The sequence below is a fragment of the Monodelphis domestica genome, chromosome 7, assembly GCF_027887165.1.
Source record: "Monodelphis domestica isolate mMonDom1 chromosome 7, mMonDom1.pri, whole genome shotgun sequence".
NCBI lineage: Eukaryota > Metazoa > Chordata > Mammalia > Didelphimorphia > Didelphidae > Monodelphis > Monodelphis domestica.
The window spans coordinates 91,067,598-91,087,974 of NC_077233.1; the positions used below are offsets into that span (position 1 = coordinate 91,067,598).

Sequence of the window (20,377 nt, forward strand, 5' to 3'; positions counted from 1 at the left end):
TGAAACTGTCTTTTATACCAATTCTCACGTACAAGTCATCCCTGGTAACATGCTGCAGTCTACTTAGCAACTGTCATGCATCCTTCCATTGCCCTTTAGGGCTCCTGACATTTTAATTATCCTGAGATGATGGTTCTCAGAAAACCATGATTCATACCATGACAGCATTCCTAGGAGGATTTTGGCCTTAAAGAGATGAGTTTTTGCAGTCTGATCTCCCTTACTCTTTAGGTACTCTGTCTGTAACTATGCTTGTTCATGCTGGCTGAGATTTTTTTTAATTTTTATTATTATCATGTTTGTTCTGAAGGCAGGGCAGTGCCATCAATGACTCAAGAAATCTAGCTTAAAGAAAATGCCAACACGTACAAATCAGCATGATGCAACTTGAGAACCGGGTTGAATCGTGCTGAAGAGCTCATCACTCAGTACATACTTGAGCCTTTGCACTATTTGTGAAAGATCTTTTCCCCTAGTGCTACAATGGAAATTTTCCATAGGGACCTGATGACTTGGTATTCCTGTATATAGAGAAAGGGAGGATGGGAAAGGAAATTCATCCACCTGGATCTTCCTTTGGGACAATTCAAGGCACTGAAAAATGTCAAGAATTTCAAGACAGTTTGTTCCATTGTTTCACCCTGCTTTCCTGGCTTCTCTGTTCCCTTTCTAAATTAACTGAATATATCAAGTTCCTGTCTTTTTGGTTAAGATTTCTGGGAACCTTGGGAAGAGGGTTGATGCCCTGCAAATCCTTGAGAGCCAAGTCAAATGGAGGGTGAAATGAGCTGGTGCTTAAAACTAGAAGTTCAGTTGAGAAATGAATCATGGTCAAACAGGAAAAACAAGGTGTAAAGGTATCACAGTGGATAGGGCACCAGGCCTAAAGTCAAGAAGCCCTGAGTTTAAATCTAGTCTCAGACTCTTTTTAGCTATGTGACCCTGGACAAGTCACTTAACCCTGTTTGCCTCAGTTTTCTCATCTGTAAAATGAGCTGGAAAAGAAAAACCCCAAGTGGGGTCGTGAAGAGTCAGACACAACTGAAAATGACTAAACAATAATGGAGAGTGAGGTGGCCCAGGCTCTGCCCTATTTCTTAGATCATGAGGCTTAGTTGAATTTCCAGAGGGATTCTTGAGCATTTTGAGCTGCCGGCTTAGGGATAAGGGTCCAAAACTAACTCTGTGACATCAGACTGTATCATCAAAGAACAGTAAATGTCAGAGTACAGCTTTCAAAATGGCAGCTTCATTGCTTAGTTGACCTCAAGTTAATACTTCTGTCAGCCATGAGTCCAGGAGATGAGGAGCAGACCCTGTCAGCTGGAGTGTACAGCTGTCAGCTTGGAGAATAAAGTCAGAAGCTTTGAAAAACGTAGCTGAAGTTCCTGTCCCCAGCACGAAGAAGAAGAACAAACAAGCAGCAGTTTAGGGAAGAGCCGAAGCCAAAATGTCTGTCTGATGTACTTCTAGAGCAGACTTCAAATTGGAACCAGATTCTGAGAAGCTAGGTTCAAATCCTGGCTCTGCTCTTTACTTCCTGGTTAAGTCCGGCCATTTCCTTGGCCTCTACTTCCTCATCTGAAAAGTGTGAGGTTGGGCTAGATGACTTCTCAGGCTCCTCCTAGTTTTAACTCCAATGAACCTCATCTATCTTGTGGATCATTATGTCTCCCTTATCTCTCTCCTAATTTGTTAATCTTTCTGTCCTTTCTGTGCTCCATCTTCTTTCTTCTCTTTTTTTTTCTTTCCTCTTAATCCACTTTCATCACTTCCTTGACCTTTATCACTCCCACGGCACCATGGCTCCTGCTGAACTCTATAATCAGATGAAAAGAGAACAAACTAAAGAATGCATTTAACCCTGTTGCTACTTTTTTTGGAGTTTACAGACCATGGAGACATAGATAAGCGTTTGGCGTTGGTGTGAAACAAGATCTCCACATAATTTGCAAAGAGCCTAGCAGTAGCCCAGCTACTGGTAGAGAGGTTAATATAGGAAATAAATCAGAAAAAAAAATAATTACGTCTCAGAATACAGAAGATAGAATGACTTCACTATTTTGGCATATCCCAAGCAATGAACAAACATTTATTTAGGACCTACTATGGGCCAGGAACTGCAGAATGCTGGATATAAGAAGAAATACAGAAAATAACCCCTCCTTTCAAGGAACTTAAATTTTATTGGGGAAATCTCACATACATTTTGTTGCTCAGTCAATCAAGTCAATAAGCATTTGTGAAGTGATTATTCTATGTGAGTATTAAAGAAGACTAAGGAAACTTCTTGGAGAAGGTGAGATTTTAGCTGAAACTTGAAGGAAGCCAAGAAAGCCGAGAAGCAGAGTTGAGAAGGAAGTACATTGGGGGACAGCCAAAGGGAAAAAACACTGAGTTGGAAGTGTCTTTTTTTTTTTTAAATAACCCTGACTTTCTGTCTTAGAAGGCAGAGGAGCGGTAAGGGCTGGTCAATGGGGGTTAAGTGACTTGCCCAGGGTCACACAGCTGGGAAGTATCTGAGGCCAGATTTGAACCTAGAACCTCCCATCTCTAGGCCTAGCTCTCAATCCACTGAGTTACCCAGCTGCTCCCTTCCTTTGTTTTTTTTTTAACCCTTATATTCTGTCCCAATAACAACTCAAAGACAAAAGGCAAATTGAGGGTAAGTGACTTGCCCAGGGTCACACAGCTAGGGAGTGTCTGAGGTCAGATTTGAACCTAGGGCCTCCCATCTCTAGGCCTGGCTCTCCATCCACTGAACCACCCAGCTGCCCCCAAGTTGGAAGTGTTTTGAGGAGAAATAAGAAGCAAGGAGGACAGTGACACTCAGTCCTAGTGTGCATTGAGAATAAAGACTAGAAAGGTAAGAAAGAAATAGCTTATGAAGGGGCGTAAAAGGCAAACAGAGCATTTTTTTTTCTATTTGATACTGGATGGTATAGGAAATCACTGGAATTTATTGAACAGAGGGGTGATTTCGTCAGCTTTTCACTTTGGGTAGATCATTTTGGGGACTGAGTAAAGGGTGGAATGCAGTGAGGAAGGACTTGAAGCAGGAACACCAAACAGAAGGCTAGTTCAACAGTGTCAGAGGAAAGAGGATATCAAATGACCATGAAAGAAGGTGCAAAGGTAGATGTGACAGGACTTGGCAACTGACTGGATATGGAGAGTGAGATAGAGTGAGGAGTTGAGAAAGATGCTTGGTTTGCAAGTCTAGGTGTGTAGGGTGGTGTTTTTCTCTTGACAATAATGGGAAAGATTTGGGGGAAGAGGGGAAGGTTTTTGGAGGAAGACGGTGAATTCAGTTATGTACATGTTGAGTTTAAGATGTCTATGGGAGGGGAAGCTAGGTGACCCAGTGGAGATGGGAGATCCTGGGTTCAAATCTGGCTTCAGACACTTCCTAGGTGTCTGACCCTAAACGAGTCACTTATCACACACTGCCCAGCCCTTACCTTGAAATCAATACACAGCATTGATTCAAAGACAGAAGGTAAGGGTTAAAAAAAAAAAGATATCCATGGGAGGTGTCCATGGGGTAGTTGGAGATGTGAGACTGGAGATCAGGAGAGAAGCTAGATCTGGATAAACAGATGTGAGAATCAGCTGACAATCACAATAATTGAATCCATTGAAGCTGATGGGATCTCCCCAGTGAAACAGTATAGAAAGAGAAGAGCAGAGGGCTCAGCACAGAACCCTCTGAGATCCCCACAGTTTTAGGACATAACCTAAAAGAATATCTAGTAAAAGAGACTGAGAAGGAACAGAGAGGCAGAACGAAAATTGGGAGAATGGCAAAAACCAAGAAAGAAAAAAGAATCAAGAAGAGGGTAATCAACAGTGTCAAAGGTTGCCAAGAACTCCAGAAAGATAAGGATTGAGAAAAGGCCATTAGAGTTGCTGATCAAGAGTTCATTGGTAATGAATAGAGCAGCTGAATTATGAGACCAAAAGCAACACTACAGAGAATTAAGAAGAGAGTGAGAAGAAAGGAAGTGAAGACAGTGATTACAGATGACTTCCTTAAGGAGTTAAACCAAAGAGGAGCGGAGAAATATAGGGCGAAAGCACGCCGGATGAATCAAGAGTTTTTCCAGGGGGAGGTTTGCAGATGGGGAAGACATGGGAGGTAGGAAGACTAATGAAAATGATTGGGAAAGCCACTGTGGTGAGTAGGATAGTGAATCAATTAGGAGGGTGTAAAAGGATCACATTACTGCCCAGTTGAGACCATGCAACATAAATCTGTAGTACTTTTCTACAGCTTCAGTCATCAGCATGCGAATAGGAGTCAAGGCAGTAGATAGTGGGAGTAATCTGAAGCTGGAGGTGTGGCAGGGAATGATCAATGATAGGAAAAGGGGGGGCAAGGAATTTGAGAGTAGAAGATAGTATAGAATTGAACTGGTTCACCAAGGGGTCAAGATGGGAAAGGGAAGAAAGTGTGGCTAAAAAGTATAACAATATCTAGCAGTAGCCTTGAACAGAACTGATAGGTAAAGGGAATAGAAGCTGTGTGAAGACAAAGGACAGATTTAGAGGAGGTAAGGCAGATGGAACCATACAAGATCATGATTTGATTCGGGGATTTCGGATTTCATGAAGATGGTAGTAGAATGATTATGGGTGATAGCAAGATGTATGACCTGCTCTGTATGTAGCTCAGGTTGGGTAGAGGAATAAATCCTGAGAAATAAGCAAATTGAGGAACTAGGAAGTTGGGGTGTTTGAGAGAATATCAATACATATGTTGAAGTCCCCACATATGAAGGGAGGATTTAAAGAGGAGAGAAAGACTGTGGACCAAATGCTGAATTCACTGAAGAAAGGAGAGGGTCCTGAAAGGCAGTAGATAAAAGCTGACAAAATCTTGGTTAGGTGGTAATTATAGATTGAATCAACCTCACAGGAGTGGTGATAGAAGAGATTGACTCTATGAGAGGTAATAAGAATCAAAGAGTATTCTATGGGGCAGCTGGGGGGCTCAGTGGATTGAGATCCAGGCCCAGAGATGGGAGGTCCTGGGTTCCAATATGGCCTCAGACACTTCCTAGCTGTGTGACCCTGGGCAAGCCATTGCCTAGCCCTTACCATTCTTCTGATTTGGAACCAATAGATGATATTCATTCTAAGATGGAAGATAAGAGGTGCTGTGTGTGTGTGTGTGTGTGTGTGTGTGTGTGTGTGTGTGTGTGTGTGTGTGTGTGTTTTAGAGTATTCTGACTTTCCCACCACAGCCAGTGAGTGAGTTACAGGTATGAATGAAAGTACAACCAGTTCTGGAAGAACTTCAAGAAGGAATCAGGTCACAATGAATGGAAGATGGAAGGAGTGAGAAAGGAAACATTTTAAAATGAAAGCAAATTTCTTAGCTATGGAACAGGCATTCCAGAGAGCACCGTGGAAGAGGTGTGTGGATCTGGAGTGGGCTAGTGGGGAAGCATCAGCTTGTGGGGGCTGTTTTCTACGATGCCAGGCAGAGGTTCAGAATCACTGGGATAGGGAGTACGATAGGGTAGGAGTGTGCTTATCATTGAGTAATGAATTCAAGCAGATTATCAACAAGTGGAAAGCAGTCCAGTGAGGGAGGGAGGTGATTAGACAGTCCAGGGTCCACTCTTGATGTCCAACCTGTGGCAGGAGGTCTACCTCATAGCAGGAAAGAGGAGCTAAAGATGCAGAGTCCAATGCAGAACTCCTTGGGAAGTCTCCATGATGGAAGGGCAAAGGTAAAAGACACCGAAGGGCAGGATGAATCTAGGACTCTCCATGAAGTCCCAGGGACAAATGTAGAGAACAAATGCAGGCTGGGACTAGATTGGGATGAAGCAGTACTCTCTGGGAAGTCTCAGAGGCAAAAACGGGGGTCACAGGTGGCTGGCCAGCTGAATCAGGGTGAGGCAGTACTTCCTAGAAAGTCCAGGAGACAAAAACAGAGGCTTCTGTATACATATATACAGAATAAATATTTACATGTAGTAGGAACAGAGTTGATTGTGACATCCTGGATTAATTTATTTGTCCCCCCCTCCAGTTCAGCTGTTGAAATCACAGAAGGGTCAATTAACAGAGCCTCAGTATTAATGCATTAAATAAAGTGCAAAGCTATGTCTATGTTCTGTTACTTTAGGAAGGGTGAAACTTTCCCTCATTGGCTAGCTGAATGGTAGCCACATCTTTAGTGGCCTTTAAAAAGCTAGCCTGCAAACTCGGAACACAGCCATGGCAGGAGAGCTTTATGGAATAGGACCCTTGGCAGTTCAGAGAAGAGCCAGTTATGAAGGAAGAACCCAGTTCTTGAGTCAAATTTAATTTTGGCCTTTTCTCTTGTTCTTCTGCCAGATGGCAGCAAGGGTTGGGGAGAACCTTTTTCTCCCTTTTCTGCCATTCACTCTTTTATAGTGGAGCTGCTTAACCAGTAGAAGACATGACACCCAACAGGGAATAGGCCCAGGGATCAAGACATCAATTAGTAAAGGCATTTCCACTGATCTCTGTAGGAAATAAAAGGGCTAATTATGAATTCAAGAGGGAACTAGCCTTGGGAATTGAGAGTTGAGTTATAGAAAGGATCAAGCCCAGGGAATTTGGCTTGAAGACACCATGAAAAGAGACACGACATTTGGGCCCAGCAGTGCCACAGATAAGAGTTACTTTGGACATATGCAATCCCTATGTCCGGTGGAAGATGGCCAACATAGTAAAGAACCATGACTCTATGACATATACTAGAAGAACTAAAAATATTTAGCCTGGAGAAAAGAAGACTCTAAAGGAGAGATGATTGCTGTAAAGTATAGAAGAGAAATTAGACTCGTTCTGATAGACCCCAGAGGGCTAAACTTGGATCGATGGGTGAACGTTTCAAAGAGACAATTTAGGCTTGAATAGCAGTTAGAATTGTCCTAGAGTGAAAAGGGCTACCTCTGAGATGGTGGGTTTCCTCTTCCTTGGAGCTCTTCAGGCAGAGCATGAATGACCACTTGTCTGGTATTTTATAACAGAGATTCCTTTTATGTGTAAGTTAGACTAGATTGTCACAGAGATCCCTTTCAATTCTCAAATTGTGCGATTCTGAGTCATTCCCCTGCTAACCTGAGCTGGCTCCTACAGCAGAACGTCTTGGATGGATTGATCTACTATTGAACAGGGTCAAGCAGGCTGCTTAGCTGTGGGGCTGATCCATACACGGCACGTCATCTCTGCTGGATATGGTGAGCCAAACCAGTCATTTGGCTTCTGGGCTGGTTCCTCACAGGGTACAACATCTGAGATAAATAGTGTCCATTCACCAGACGCCCTGTGCTCTGCCATCTCAGATCATCTGGGTGTGATGGTGCCCTTTAATCTGGAGTAAAGTACTGTGTTTTTTCAGGAAGCTCAGATACCCTTAACCAGCCACCAGAAGCATCTCAGGTTCTGTTTCTTTGGAGCTTCAGCTCTGAAGTTTGTCACCTCCCAGACAGGAGAGAGAGAGGTACAGTTTCTATTCCTTCCTGCTTCAGAGCTGTGTTGCCTCAGTGAGGGACCTTACCTTAACTTATGGTAACCTACTCAATGCATTTCCCAGATTCTAGCTGGATCTTATGCAAATGAATGCCAAAGGACAAAGGTAGTAAGGCAGTCTGTCCTGTCCTGGGACAGTTCATGGACAAGACATTTTCATATGCAATTGAATCACTTAAAAAAAATCAGAATTCTTTCTAATTTATGGAATGTTTCATTTATATTTTATTGACTCAATCTTTATTTCTTGCCACCTTTTAACTATGCACAAGTCCACAAAGGGTATACTCTGACATCTCTCTCTCTCTCTTTCTCTCTCTCTCTCTCTCTCTCTCTCCATCCATCCATCTATCTATCCATCTATCTATCTATCCATCTATCTATCTATCTATCTATCTATCTATCTATCTATCTATCTATCTATCTATCTATCCATCTATCCATTCATCCATCTATCCATCCATCTATCTATCTATCTATCCATCTATCTATCTATCCATCTATCTATCTATCTATCTATCTATCTATCTATCTATCTATCTATCTATCCATCTATCCATTCATCTATCCATCCATCCATCTATCCATCCATCTATCTATCTATCTATCTATCTATCTATCTATCTATCTATCTATCTATCTGTCTGTCTATCTACCTATATATTTAGGAATGTAAACCCAAAAAGTGATCTTGAATCTAGGGTTGTAGTCACCCCTTTGAGGACCCAACCTATAACATGTGAGTACCACATTGTACAAAGTAGTAGTTATCAGATATAGGAAAGCTATTTATTTCATGTATCACAAAAAATATTTGAAACAAAAAAGATTCATAGGAGTACACTGACAAATATTTGCTTCACTAAGGATGCCAAGACTATGTCAGAAATCTGCAAAGCATCCTGGTGTTGCACTCTCCAAACATGTTGAAGGAAAGCACAAAGCAAAACCTGAAGGTCACTGAGTTGGATTCTTTCTGACAAGCTCTACATTTGTAGCCCTTGTGTGATGATCAGAGTAATTTTCTCCTTCTCAGGATATCAGTCCTTGGCATTGCTTTTCAAATTCCCATCATGGCTTCTGAGGACTCTGTGACATTCTCTAAGATTATAATTTGCAGAGAAAGCTCGGACTTGCATTGGCAGAGGAAATTTCCTCCCCTGAGTTCAGTATACCAATAAAAGTGTAGATCCTGGTATCTTTATACCTATTGCCATCCCTATTTCCTCTTCTTATCCGTAATTGTTAGTAATATTTTCCCCTGACATCAAACCTAACTAAAGCTGCTTCTTTTTGTAACTTCTCCTCATTGATCCTGATTCTTTCCTCTTGGGCCAAATAGAACTAGCATAATTTCTCTTTCATATGTAAACCTTTCAAATACTCGAACACATTTATTATGTCCCTTTGAGTCTTCTCCAGGTCAAACAACCCCATTCCATCAACTGCTCTTCATAGGACATGAACTTATAACCCTTTCACCATCTAGTTACCTTCTCCTGGACATTCTCCAGGTTATCTATAGCTATCTTAAAGGGAAGAACTCAGAACTAAATACAAAACCCCAAGTGAGTGCTGATAAGGACAGAATAAAAAGGGAGTAGAGCTTTCTCATTTCTGGAAGCGAGGTCTCTTGATGCAATCCAAGATTGCATTAGCATTTTTGGCTGCCAGATCACACTGCTGATTCACCAAAACCTCGGGTCTTTTTCAGACACACTTCTATGTATCCATGCTTCTCTTATCTTGAAGTATTTATGAAGTTGGGTTTTTTGAACCCAGTGTTCTCTACTTATCCCTACTGACTTTTTTCTTATATACATTTAGTTCAATTGTCTAACTTGCTAAGATCTTCTTGGGTCCTGATTTTGTCATTCAGTGTCTCCCAATCCCTCCCAGGTTTGGGTCCCATGCAAATTTGATGAGCTTGCCATCTAGGCCATTATCTAAATCATCACAGGACTGAGTATGGGTCCCTGAGCTATTTCACTGGAGACTCTGACAAATTGACATCAAACCATTAATGACTATACTTCTAGTCCAACCATCTAAGAAGTTTTGAATCAATCTAATTGTATTATCATGTAATCCATATTTCTCTATCTTCATCACAAGAAGACTATGAGATACTTACTCAAAAGTGTTATTAAAAGCTAACAAATTAGATTTATTACATTCTCTTATCTTAGCTTATTAACCTTGCCAAAAAGGAAATAAGAATACTATTGCATCTTTTAAAAATGAATCGTTTTTATTATTTTGAACCTTATGAAAATCAATAAACATGAATAATTCCTTTTACAAAAAAAATCATGACACTGTGAATCTCTATTAGATAGAGCTTGGTTTTTTAAAAGTACATATGAAATAATATAACCATTCTAATATTGCCCTTCCTGCTTGCCTGAATCCTCTTCTAAATATCTTTCTACTCTCTTTTCTGTGTTTTAAATAAACACTTTCTTCTTCTTCTTCTTCTTTTTGATTTTATTGTCACTACCCCCTCTACTTCCCCACATACATTTATTTCCTTCTCTCATAAAAAAATAAGTGTAGTCGAGAAAAATAAACACATGAACAGTGTCTGAAAATGTTTATTTTGTTCTGTGCCTCTAGTCCATCATTTTCCTTGCCAAGAAATGGGGAACATGATTCATCATCATTCTTGGATAGGGATTGCATTGATCATAGTTCTTAGGTCTTTCACAATTGTTTTCCTGTTGCAGTCACTGTATCTTGGTGGATTGGTAAGCAGTCATGGAATGCAGTCCTTACATGGAAGAGACTAGGGGTCTTGCTTTTATTGGAAAAAGGGATATTTACTGTGAATATATAGCAGGAAGGGAAAAACATTTTCTCCATCACCTGAGGACCCACTTCTCTTTACCCCCTTGGTCCCTAAGGTGAGTGGCCACAATTTCTACAGAGAATTTGTCCCATCAAATTCACTTCCAAATGGTGTTTGGCTAATAGATGGATGAGTTGCATTTCTATCAGGCAAATTACTTGGGGCTTGGACTTTATGTCAGACCCTCCAACAATTTCCAATTTCCTTTTTTGGGTGCTGTCCTTTCCAATCTCATGGATGTGAGATAGAATCTTAGAGTTGTTTTAATTTTCATTTCCCTTTCTGGCAATTTGGAGCATTAAAAAATATGGTTGCTGATTGCTTGACTTTCTTTTGAAAACTGCTTGTTCATAGCCTTTGACCATTTGTCTCTTAGTGAATGGCTATTGGTCTCATCACTTGGTTATATCAGTTACTATATATCTTGAATATCAGAACTTTACCAGGGAATTTTGCTTCAAAAATTCCTCTCTCCCCCAATTACCATTTCCCTTCTAATTCTAACTGTATTGATTTTATTGTGCAGAAACTTTTCAATTTTATGCAATTAATATCATCCATTTTACCTTCTATGATCTACTCTATCCCTTTTGATCAAGACATCTTCTATTCATAGTTATGAAATGTATCTCCTACTCTGCTCCTATTGTTTATTTATAATATGACCTTCTATATCTAGGTCATGAATCCATTTGGAGTTTATGATATGATGTGAGATATTGGCCTGATGCTAATTTTCTTCAGACTACTTTTTCAGTTAATTAGTAGTTCTGTCCAATAGGCTTAACCATAGCCTGGATAGCAGTTCTGCTCAAGTCAGTTGCATCTGGGTCTTGTAGATCTAATCTAGTTCACTGATTATCCTTTATATTTTTTAGAAGTACTAGATAGTTTTGATAATGCTTTATAGTCTAGTTTGAGATTAGTTACAGCTAGGCCCACTTCTTTCCCACTTGAAAAATTACTTACCTTAAGACTCTTCTTTAACTTTTGATCCTCCAAATGAATTTGTTAATACTTTTTTCTAGTTCTATCAAGTAGCCCTTTAGTAGTTTGATTAGTATAACACTGAATCTGTAAATTAATTTAGATAGTATTATAATTTTTATTATGTTTTCAGAGCCTAATCATGAGTAATTAACATTTCTCCAGTCTTTTAGACCTATATTTCTATAAAGAGTATTTTATAGCTATATTCATATAATTTCTATGGGTGTTTTTAGAGGTAGACTCCCAGACTTCTATAATTATATTAAAAGAAAATTCTTTTTCTAGCTTTACCTCTTGGATTTTGTAAGTAACATAAAGGCTATTTGTGGGTAGCTCAGTGGATTGAGAGCCAGGCCTAGAGATAGGAGGTCCTAGGTTCAAGTCTGGCCTCAGACACTTCTTAGCTGTGTGACCCTGAGCAAGTCACTTAATTCCCATTGGCTAGCCCCTACCACTCTAATACCTTGGAAATAATATACCCTATTGATTCTAATCTCAAAAGGTAAGGGTTTAAATTTTTTTTAATTATTTGCTTTATATCTTACTACTTAACAAAGTGTTTCAATTGATTTTTAAGTATTGGTTTCAAGACAGAAGACTGGAGGGTTAGGCAGTTGGGGTAAAGTAACTTGCTCAGGGTCATATAGCTAAGATGTGTATACCTAGCTGCCCCCCTTAATGTTCTTAAATCAGAAATGTCAAACTTTTCATCTGAGTTTACTTTTTGAGTTTCTTAATCCATAGTATTTCCTTAATGTGTTTGGTGCTTTCTTCTGTTTATTCATATTGCCCTGTTGGAGACCAAATGTTCCTAGATTTCAGATTCATTTACTGGACTTCAAAGAGTGATCCTTCTTAGCTTCCAATGGCTTCTGGCGGTCTTTTTGTGCAGTTCTAGACCAAATGGAGGAGCTTATTTCTGTTTACTTTGGTTTACTCTATTGTTCTATTTGGGGTCCCTGTCAATATTTATTGGAGTAGGTACAGAAAGTTGGGTCCCTCTACAGCCGTCACTGTGTTTCTTGTCAAAATCTAGGGACACTGGTCCTTTGTCCCATGATTTTTCATCTGGGATGGATGGGGATGGAGGAAGGTGATCTGAGAGGGCATCAGAAGAGGAAGAGAATCTACTGGCCCTCAATCATACCATCACTGGTTCTCTGGGCTGATTAGCCAGAGAGAAAGGAAGGTGTGTTGGTCACTGCTTTTCTAGGTTGGGATTGAGGCAGGAAGCCTGGATGATCTGTTTTTGAGGGTAGTCAGTATGTTACTTTCAAGAAGTTTACCAGTCACCTCTATAATGATCCATACTAGAATTTTCTCAGAAATTAAAATCTAGTTATTAGTCTATAACTTCCAGATTCTGTTTTCTTCCCTTTTCTGAAAATCAAGACATTTGCCCTGCTCCAATCTTGTGCTAACTTTCCCATTTTCCATATCCTTCAAATATTACTGATAGCAATCATATCTACCCTTTACTATATTTTGGATCCAGGGTATATAGTTCATCTGGGACAGATGATTTGAATTCTTCAAGGGAAACCTCATATTCTCTTATTAACAGTTTACTTATCTTGGATATTATCTCCCAGTTAGACATTTTTGTTTTATCCTTTCTAGTGTAAGAGCCATTTTCCTTGGCAGAGGAAATAGAAGCAAAGTGAAAATTGAAGAGCAATTCATATATAGACAGATGAAAAAATGCTCCAAATCACTATTGATTAGAGAAATGCAAATCAAAACAATTCTGAGATATCATCTCACATCTACCAGATTAGTTAAAATGTTAAAAGGGCAAAATGACAAATGTTGGAGGGGATATGGAAAAATGAAGAAGCTAAAACTTTGTTGGCGGAACTGAAAACTAAACCAAACATTTTGGAGAGCAATTTTTAATTATGCCCAGAGAGTTATAAAACCGTGTGTACCCTTAGATCTAGAAATTACACTGCTGGGTCTGTTTCTCAAGGAGATCAGGGGAAAAAGACAAGAACATATATATATATATGTGTGTGTGTGTGTATATATATATATATATATATATATATATATATATATATATTTATAACAACTCTCTTTGTGGTAACAAAGAACTAGATATTGAGGGGTTTTCCATCAATTGAGGAATGGCTGAACAAGTTTAATTGTGATTGAATGCTACTGTGCTATAAGAAATGATGAGCAGGTTAATATTTTTAAAACTTGGAAAGACCTACATATAATAATGAAGATCAAAATGAGTAGAACCAAAAGGATATTATATACAGCTACAGAATTAATATTTGAAGAATGTCCATCTCCAAAGAATGAACTGATAAGTGGAAACATGAAAGACATAATTTATATATGTATGTTTTTGTTGGTTAATGCCTTCTATGGTGCAGGGAGGAGAGGGAGGGAGGGAGATACCTGGGAATTAACTTTTTACAATATAAATAAAGAAATTTTAAAAATTTGAGGAGCATTGCCTTCTCTCTTTTTTAGTTATCACCTTCCCAAGCTAAGGTCTTTTCTTCAATCTTTTTTCTTATTATAAGTTAAAAAAAAAAACACATCTTTTTGTTATCCGACTTTCCTTGGCAGTCTCAGCTCATTGTGAACTTTATTTAGTTCCTGACACTATTTTTACAGGACCATGCCATGTTTTTATATGCATTGACTAATGCCTGGCCTTATTTCCCTTTTCTGTGTTTTTTTTTATTTAAGTTGGTTAGTTTCTTGTGCATACACATTTGTCTTTTTAGACAAGCCCCATTTTTTCCACTTCATTGGAACTGTTTCCCTTTGTGTCTTCAGAATTTTATTCTTGAGTATTTCCCTTTCCTCCTTCTCTGATTTCAGCAGTAGAATTTCCATATCAATCCTTCCCCTTAGTATTAAGCCAGGGGGCTCTGCACCCAGTAGATTCTTAGGGAAAAATATCTATTGAATGGATGGATGGATGGATGGATGAATGGAAGGGCAAATAGACAGAGGGATGGATGGATAAAATGGTTAAATGGATGGAACAACTTGTTGTAAGATGTTTTCTCTGCCTGCATTGTCCTGCATCACCTAATAAGGAATGAAAATACTTGGGGTTTTTTGAGTATTGAGGGCTCCTCTTCCATTAAGAGACCGTTATTTTGATGGGAAATGGCAACAAAATTCAACTTTAAATGGATGAATTTCAATTCAATAGGTCATTTTTAACTCAAATTATTTATTCCTATATCAAGTCTGAAGTCCCAACATGTCATCATGAAAGAATAGAAACTCCTCTAGGCCTGGGAGCATCTTAATTCCATTTACTTATCTTCAATACTCCTTTCTTTTATTCTAGGATGGCTCATAACCTGCAAACACCTGGACAATCCTCCCAGACTCTATTATTAAACAGGTAAAATGGTGATCTCTTTTCCCCTTTTCTTCCTGAATTTTACAATATTCCAATCATCCTCAATTAACTGCTTTGCCTTTCAAAGCTAGTTGCTGTGGCCTGAAAGCCACCTTATGGTGGAAGCAGCCTGCTCTACCCAGGCTCCTACCCTATTAGAAGCAATTTTGCCAGAGGTTCAAGGTCATTAATGCTAGAGTCCCTGAAGATGTCTTCCAGCCCTTCTTTTGATTTTTTCTGTCCCCTAGCACCAAGAGAGATGAAAATTCTGCTGATGAGCTGATAAAGAAGAATGATGAAGCCAGAAGCATCCTAAGTCTGGTATCACTAAGCCTGTTCTAATCAATGGGGTGGTGGGGGAGGAAAGAGTATGAGACAAACATTTATTAAGTGCCTACCATGTGCCAGGCACTGGGCTAAGCACTTTGCAGATATTTCAATAGGCACTTCCATGAATGACCACTGGCACAGAGCTGCCCCTCTTTAACTGTCCCTCACATCTGCCCCATCTCTTGTTTCTTTCAAAACTTACCCTATGACATCTACTCACAGAGCCTCCCTCTGCCGCCCAATTACCTGGTATTTCTTTTGCATATAATTTTGCATATACTCATGTATATATATGAGTGACTCAATGGATAGAGTGTTGGATCTGGAGTCAGTTAGATTCCTCTTCCTGAGTTCAAATCTGACCTCAGACACATACTAGCTGGGTGACCTTAGACAAGTTGCTTAACCCTGTTTGCCACAGTTTCCTCCTCTGTAAAATGAGCTGGATCTTAAGAGGAAAATGAGATTTAAAGAGAGCAAGAAACTTGCCTAAGACAAGACAAGTAATATGCAGAAGAACCAGTGTTCTAATAAAATGAGCTGGAGGATCTTTGCCAAGAAAACCCCAAATGGGGTCACGAAGAGCCAGACATGCCTGAAAAAAATTAAACAAATATGTATACATGTTGACTTCTCCATAGAATATAAGCTCTTTGAGGACAGGGATTGTTTATTTTTTGTCTTTGTATCTACGATGTTATCTGGAAGATTGTAGTTGTAGTTCAGTCATGTCCAACTCTTTGTGACCCCATGGATCATAGCATGCCAATACCAGTCATGGAGATTTTTTAGCAAAGAAATTAAGATTGGGTAGTCATTTCCTTCTCCAGAGGATTAAGAGAAAGAGAAGTTAGGGGGAAGCTGGGTGGCTCAGTGGATTGAGAGTCAGGCCTAGAGCCGGGAGGTCCTGGGTTCAAATGTGACCTCAAGACACATCTCAGCTGTGTGACCCTGGGCAAGTCACTTGACCCCCATCGCCTAGCCCTTACCACTCTTCTGCCTTGGAGCCAATACACAGTATTGACTCCAAGACGGAAGGTAAGGGTTTAAAGAGAGAGAGAGAGAGAGAGAGAGAGAGAGAGAGAGAGAGAGAGAAAGAGAAGTTAAGCAACTTGCCCAGAATCATAGAACTAGCAAGTGTCTGAGGTCCAATTTGAACTCAGGTCTTCCTGACTCAGGCCCAGAGCTCCATCTCTTGAGCTTTCTAACTATCTCCAATCTGGTAGATAGTAGGTGTTTAATAAATGTTTGCTGCTTGATTGATGGATAAGAGATCTCAATCAGGGGACCACTCATATGGAGCATCTTCAGCTAGAACAGGCAAAGGGCCCAGCCATGCTGGATATTAGAAGTAGATGCTGACTGGCATATGTGGGTGCGGGTGAAGAGAGAAGCACTGCTGAACACTTTTCTCATTTCCTTTTTCCCCCCTGAGCAGCAGCAGTTTGATGGCAGAGCCCAGGACCCTGGTAAGTTCTCTGCTTCCGGCTCTGGGCCTCCCTTCACCCTCTTGTCCGCCTAAAGTGATACACTGTCCCAAAACCCAGTTGGGAGCCACTGCTCTCAGCCCCAACCTTGGCCCTTTAGGAAGAAGGAAGGCTCCACCCTGAAATCCACGCGTCTTTGCCCAGCTAGTTAACTGGTTATTGTTTCCTTACAATGGAAGAAGTACACTATTTTAGTACACATGGTCCCTTTCCCTCTTTCTTTGATATCTTCGGCACATGGACTTTGTCATGGTATCACTGGGTCGAAGAGTATGAAATTAAATGGCTTTTGGGGAATAGCTCCAAATTCTCCAGCCTTTCTTGGCGATTGTTGCCTCAGGTCCTGGGACCACCTTTTAGGAGGTCAATTCTGCAGTGAGATGACAATGGCTGGTCATAGGCTACTTCCCTTATACCCTAAGAGCCTGCTTAGACCGGCCAGGGTGAAGGCATGCAGGGCTCACTGCTTTTTATATCTAGTTACAGGCAGAGATTATCTCTTCAACAGCGGCACAGGAGAACGGCGCTGGATCTGAGACCCCTCTGCACAGCATGGGCAAGAGCTATTTTAAGAAACTAGGAGCTGTATTTTTTTGGAAATGGTTGAGATACATAAAAGGGATCCAGTGTGACTCATTTCCTTGCTGGTTTCACACCCTGCTGACTCCTTTCTTCTACCCAGCCCCTCCCTTCCTCCTCTCTTACCATCTAAGACCCTAACTGTGTCTCGCTTTCAAAATGATCTTACAAAATAAAGGTGTTATTTTAATCTAATGTGAGGTTGAATGTCAGTAAGATAATTCTTGAAGAAAGAGAATCAGATCACCCTGTAATGAATAATGGAAGATAGCCTAGTGGCCTGGCAGCCAGTGATTCTCTAAGTGATATGTTTCTTTCTCATTATTCTTTCATTCTCTTCCACATTAAAAATTTTTTTTAATTGTTAAAAGCATGTAAAAGTTATCAGGCACAATAGTTTATATTTGTGTTGTTGTCTTGACCCAAGGCTTGACAGCCTGAACTCGAGAGAATATTACAGTTCCCTGGGGCTTGCTGTCCCTACTGTAGGAGAAGTGGTCCCAGAAGCCATCACCATCTTGACAAGAGAGTACTAGTAGAGGAAGCAAGAAACCTGGGTCTTTTATCCAGGTAGGTTCTATCCAGGTATCCTCTCATTTCTTCTTCTTAATAATAATAGCTAGCACTTACATAGGGCTTTAAGGTTTGCAAAGTGTTTTTTTTTTTATCAATATTATCTCATTTTACCTCACAACAATCCCCCCCTTTATAGATGGGGAAATTGACCCAGAAAGAGATTAAGTGACTTATCCAGGTCCTCACACAACTAGAAAGTGTATCAGACTGGATTGAAATTCAGTTCTTCCTGGCTCTAGGTTAGTTGTGCTATTAGCTGTGCTACCTAGCTGCTAGAATAGTTATGCCAAATATATATTCAAATGCCATGATAGCTTTCCTTCTTCTTACCTTCCAGGCATGTCCTGATAGGATTAATAAGAAGTTTTTTCCTTTTAAAAAATTCTAAAGTGCTTTGAGCTCCACAATGATTGATGATAAGTGAATATAAGCTGTTATTATCATTATTAATGAGCTGAGTGTGCCTAAATCTTCCCTTTGCAATTTGCCTCCCATTCTGGGGAAGTAGAGCAGGGAACAATTTCCATCACAAGTTTTGCTGCTATTTCTTTGACAAGGATAGTTTCATCAACTAGTTTTAGTTTGTGTGTCAAATTCAATTTAACAAATATTAATTACGTGCCTATTGTGTACCAGGCACTGGACATAAGAAGATGAAATACAAAAGTCACTGTCTTCAAGAGCCTTATCCTTTAATGGAGGACTGGACAGGACATTTACATGTATATATGTATATATAAATTAAGGTTGATTGAGAAAGAATCATAGGAGAGATTCAGATAAAGTTCCCTAGAAACATTTGAGGATAGAGACTCATTTTCAGCTGAAATTATCAGGGAAGACTTAGGAGTTGGCACCAAAGCTGGGCCTTGAAGGAAGAGAAAGCTCTCAACACGGGGAAACAGGACAAAATGGTATATTCCAAGCATGCAAGACTATCCAGATCCGGGAGAGGACAGGACAAGACTAAGGAATAGTGAGCTGTTCAGTTTGTCTTGAGCCTCTAGTATGTGAAAAAAGTCTGGAAGGTAGGAAGCTTTTTCCGACAATTCCAGTGCCTTCTCTTTGTTAATTATTCCCTTGTTTGCCCTGCAGATAGCATGTTTTGTATATATTTATTGCATATTGTCTCCCTTCATTAGATTGTAAGTTCTTTGAGTATTTTTTGACTCTTGTACCCCCAGTACTTAGCCCAATGCTTGGCACATAGTAGCTTGATAAATGTTTATTGATTGAACATCTGCTCTAATCGATAAACATTTATGAAGTCCCTACTCAATGTAGACATTTAAGTAGCTCCATTCCAGGCATTGCATTAAATATTGGGTATACAAAAAAAAGAGAAGCAAACGAATTTCTATTTTCAAGAGCTCTCTATGTAATGGAGGAGCTCACAGTCTTCTAAATGCTTATTGGCTGTAAGGTATGTTGGCTCTAGACTACAAAGGTCCTAAAATGCAGATTAAATTTCCTATGGGCAAAGAGAATCCGAGTTCTAACCAAATTTGGGGAAACCTCTCCAAAAGGGTAACTGAGCATTTGCTTCATAGAATAAAATGACTGCTTTCACAGGAGGGAGAGAAAAGAAAAGGGGGCAAAGAAGTCCTGAAAGCTTTTCCCAATGGTCTGGTCTCCTGGGGAGCTTCCTATCCTGGTTGCAACACCAAAAAAATTGAGGTGGAGTCCATAACCGATTTTTTATTTCCAACATTTCTCCCCTTGGGCATTTAAATGGGTGTGAATACTCAAAACCCTAGTTTTCTTCAATGCAACTCCCATAACCTCATTATCCTGTATGGACCTGCAAAGAGGTTTTCCCTAACTGATTACAGGTCTAGCTGTTTGCAGGTAGTTTAGAAATACTACCTGGGTTTACGTCATCACTTATTGAATACCTGGTGATCCAGAAAGGATTCTGGCAATATCAGAAAAGGTTTGAAGTTCTTTGGAAGCACTGATTGGGTGAAGCTAAACATGTCATAAAAGCTGAGACCTCTGGTATATTGGGTAGACATAGTTTCTTCAGCTTCACAGGATTTCTGGAATCCCTTGGCAATGATTTGGGAAATGCCCAAGGCTATAGTTTAATGTAGGAGTCCAGTCCTTGGGTCAAATTCTTTTTTTATATTTTTATTTTTTTAGGCTCTAACAAGTCTCATTAGTCAACACTGCTATAGTTATCACAGTAATAATTGAGCCTAATACAATGTTCAAATTCCCCATGGAAGATTCATTCTCTGCTCTCTTTCTGATGACATTTGGTCTTTGCTGCCTGATCATTGAGACCATTTGGGCTTCGCTGAAGCGCTAATAATAATGGTTTGTGGGTCTGAACTTCAGGGAACTAGAGGGCCCAGAGCCATGGAATTTCCTTATTCCTCTGACCTGAGATGGCCCGATTTTATAGTCCCTCAGGCCATGGAAGAAGTTGCCAAGTTAAAAAAAAATACAACTGGCTTCTATGAGGGGAACATTTATTCTTTTAGAATCTGTATTTGCCACTCCTGACTGATCTCTATGAAGATGAGCCAAATAAAATATGTCAGAACAGGTCTCCATGGCAGCTGATTAGAATGTTAAGTAGGTTGCTTTACACAGGCTTATATAGGAGGAAAACAACATTAAGTGCTCCATGGATCTGAAACATCATTTATGTAGATCCTGGCAAAGGTGCAG

The 20,377-nt window shown here is 39.9% G+C and overlaps 1 protein-coding gene across 2 annotated transcripts in view; it reads left to right on the forward strand.

Annotated features, from left to right (window-relative positions):
- The window catches only part of CDHR4 (cadherin related family member 4), a 36,433-nt gene extending 19,113 nt beyond the window's left edge, over positions 1 to 17,320 (forward strand). Inside the window, exons 17-20 of one of the 2 annotated variants that reach the window (XM_007499866.2) lie at positions 14,676 to 14,732; positions 14,978 to 15,050; positions 16,498 to 16,528; positions 17,055 to 17,320. In XM_007499866.2, coding sequence (XP_007499928.2) covers positions 14,676 to 14,732; positions 14,978 to 15,050; positions 16,498 to 16,528; positions 17,055 to 17,266 — 373 coding nt within the window. In that variant the 3' untranslated portion in view covers positions 17,267 to 17,320. Of the gene's footprint in view, positions 1 to 14,675; positions 14,733 to 14,977; positions 15,051 to 16,497; positions 16,529 to 17,026 lie in introns of both variants that reach the window. The other variant, XM_003341708.3, reaches the window with a different exon arrangement.
- Positions 17,321 to 20,377: the final 3,057 nt, after the last annotated feature.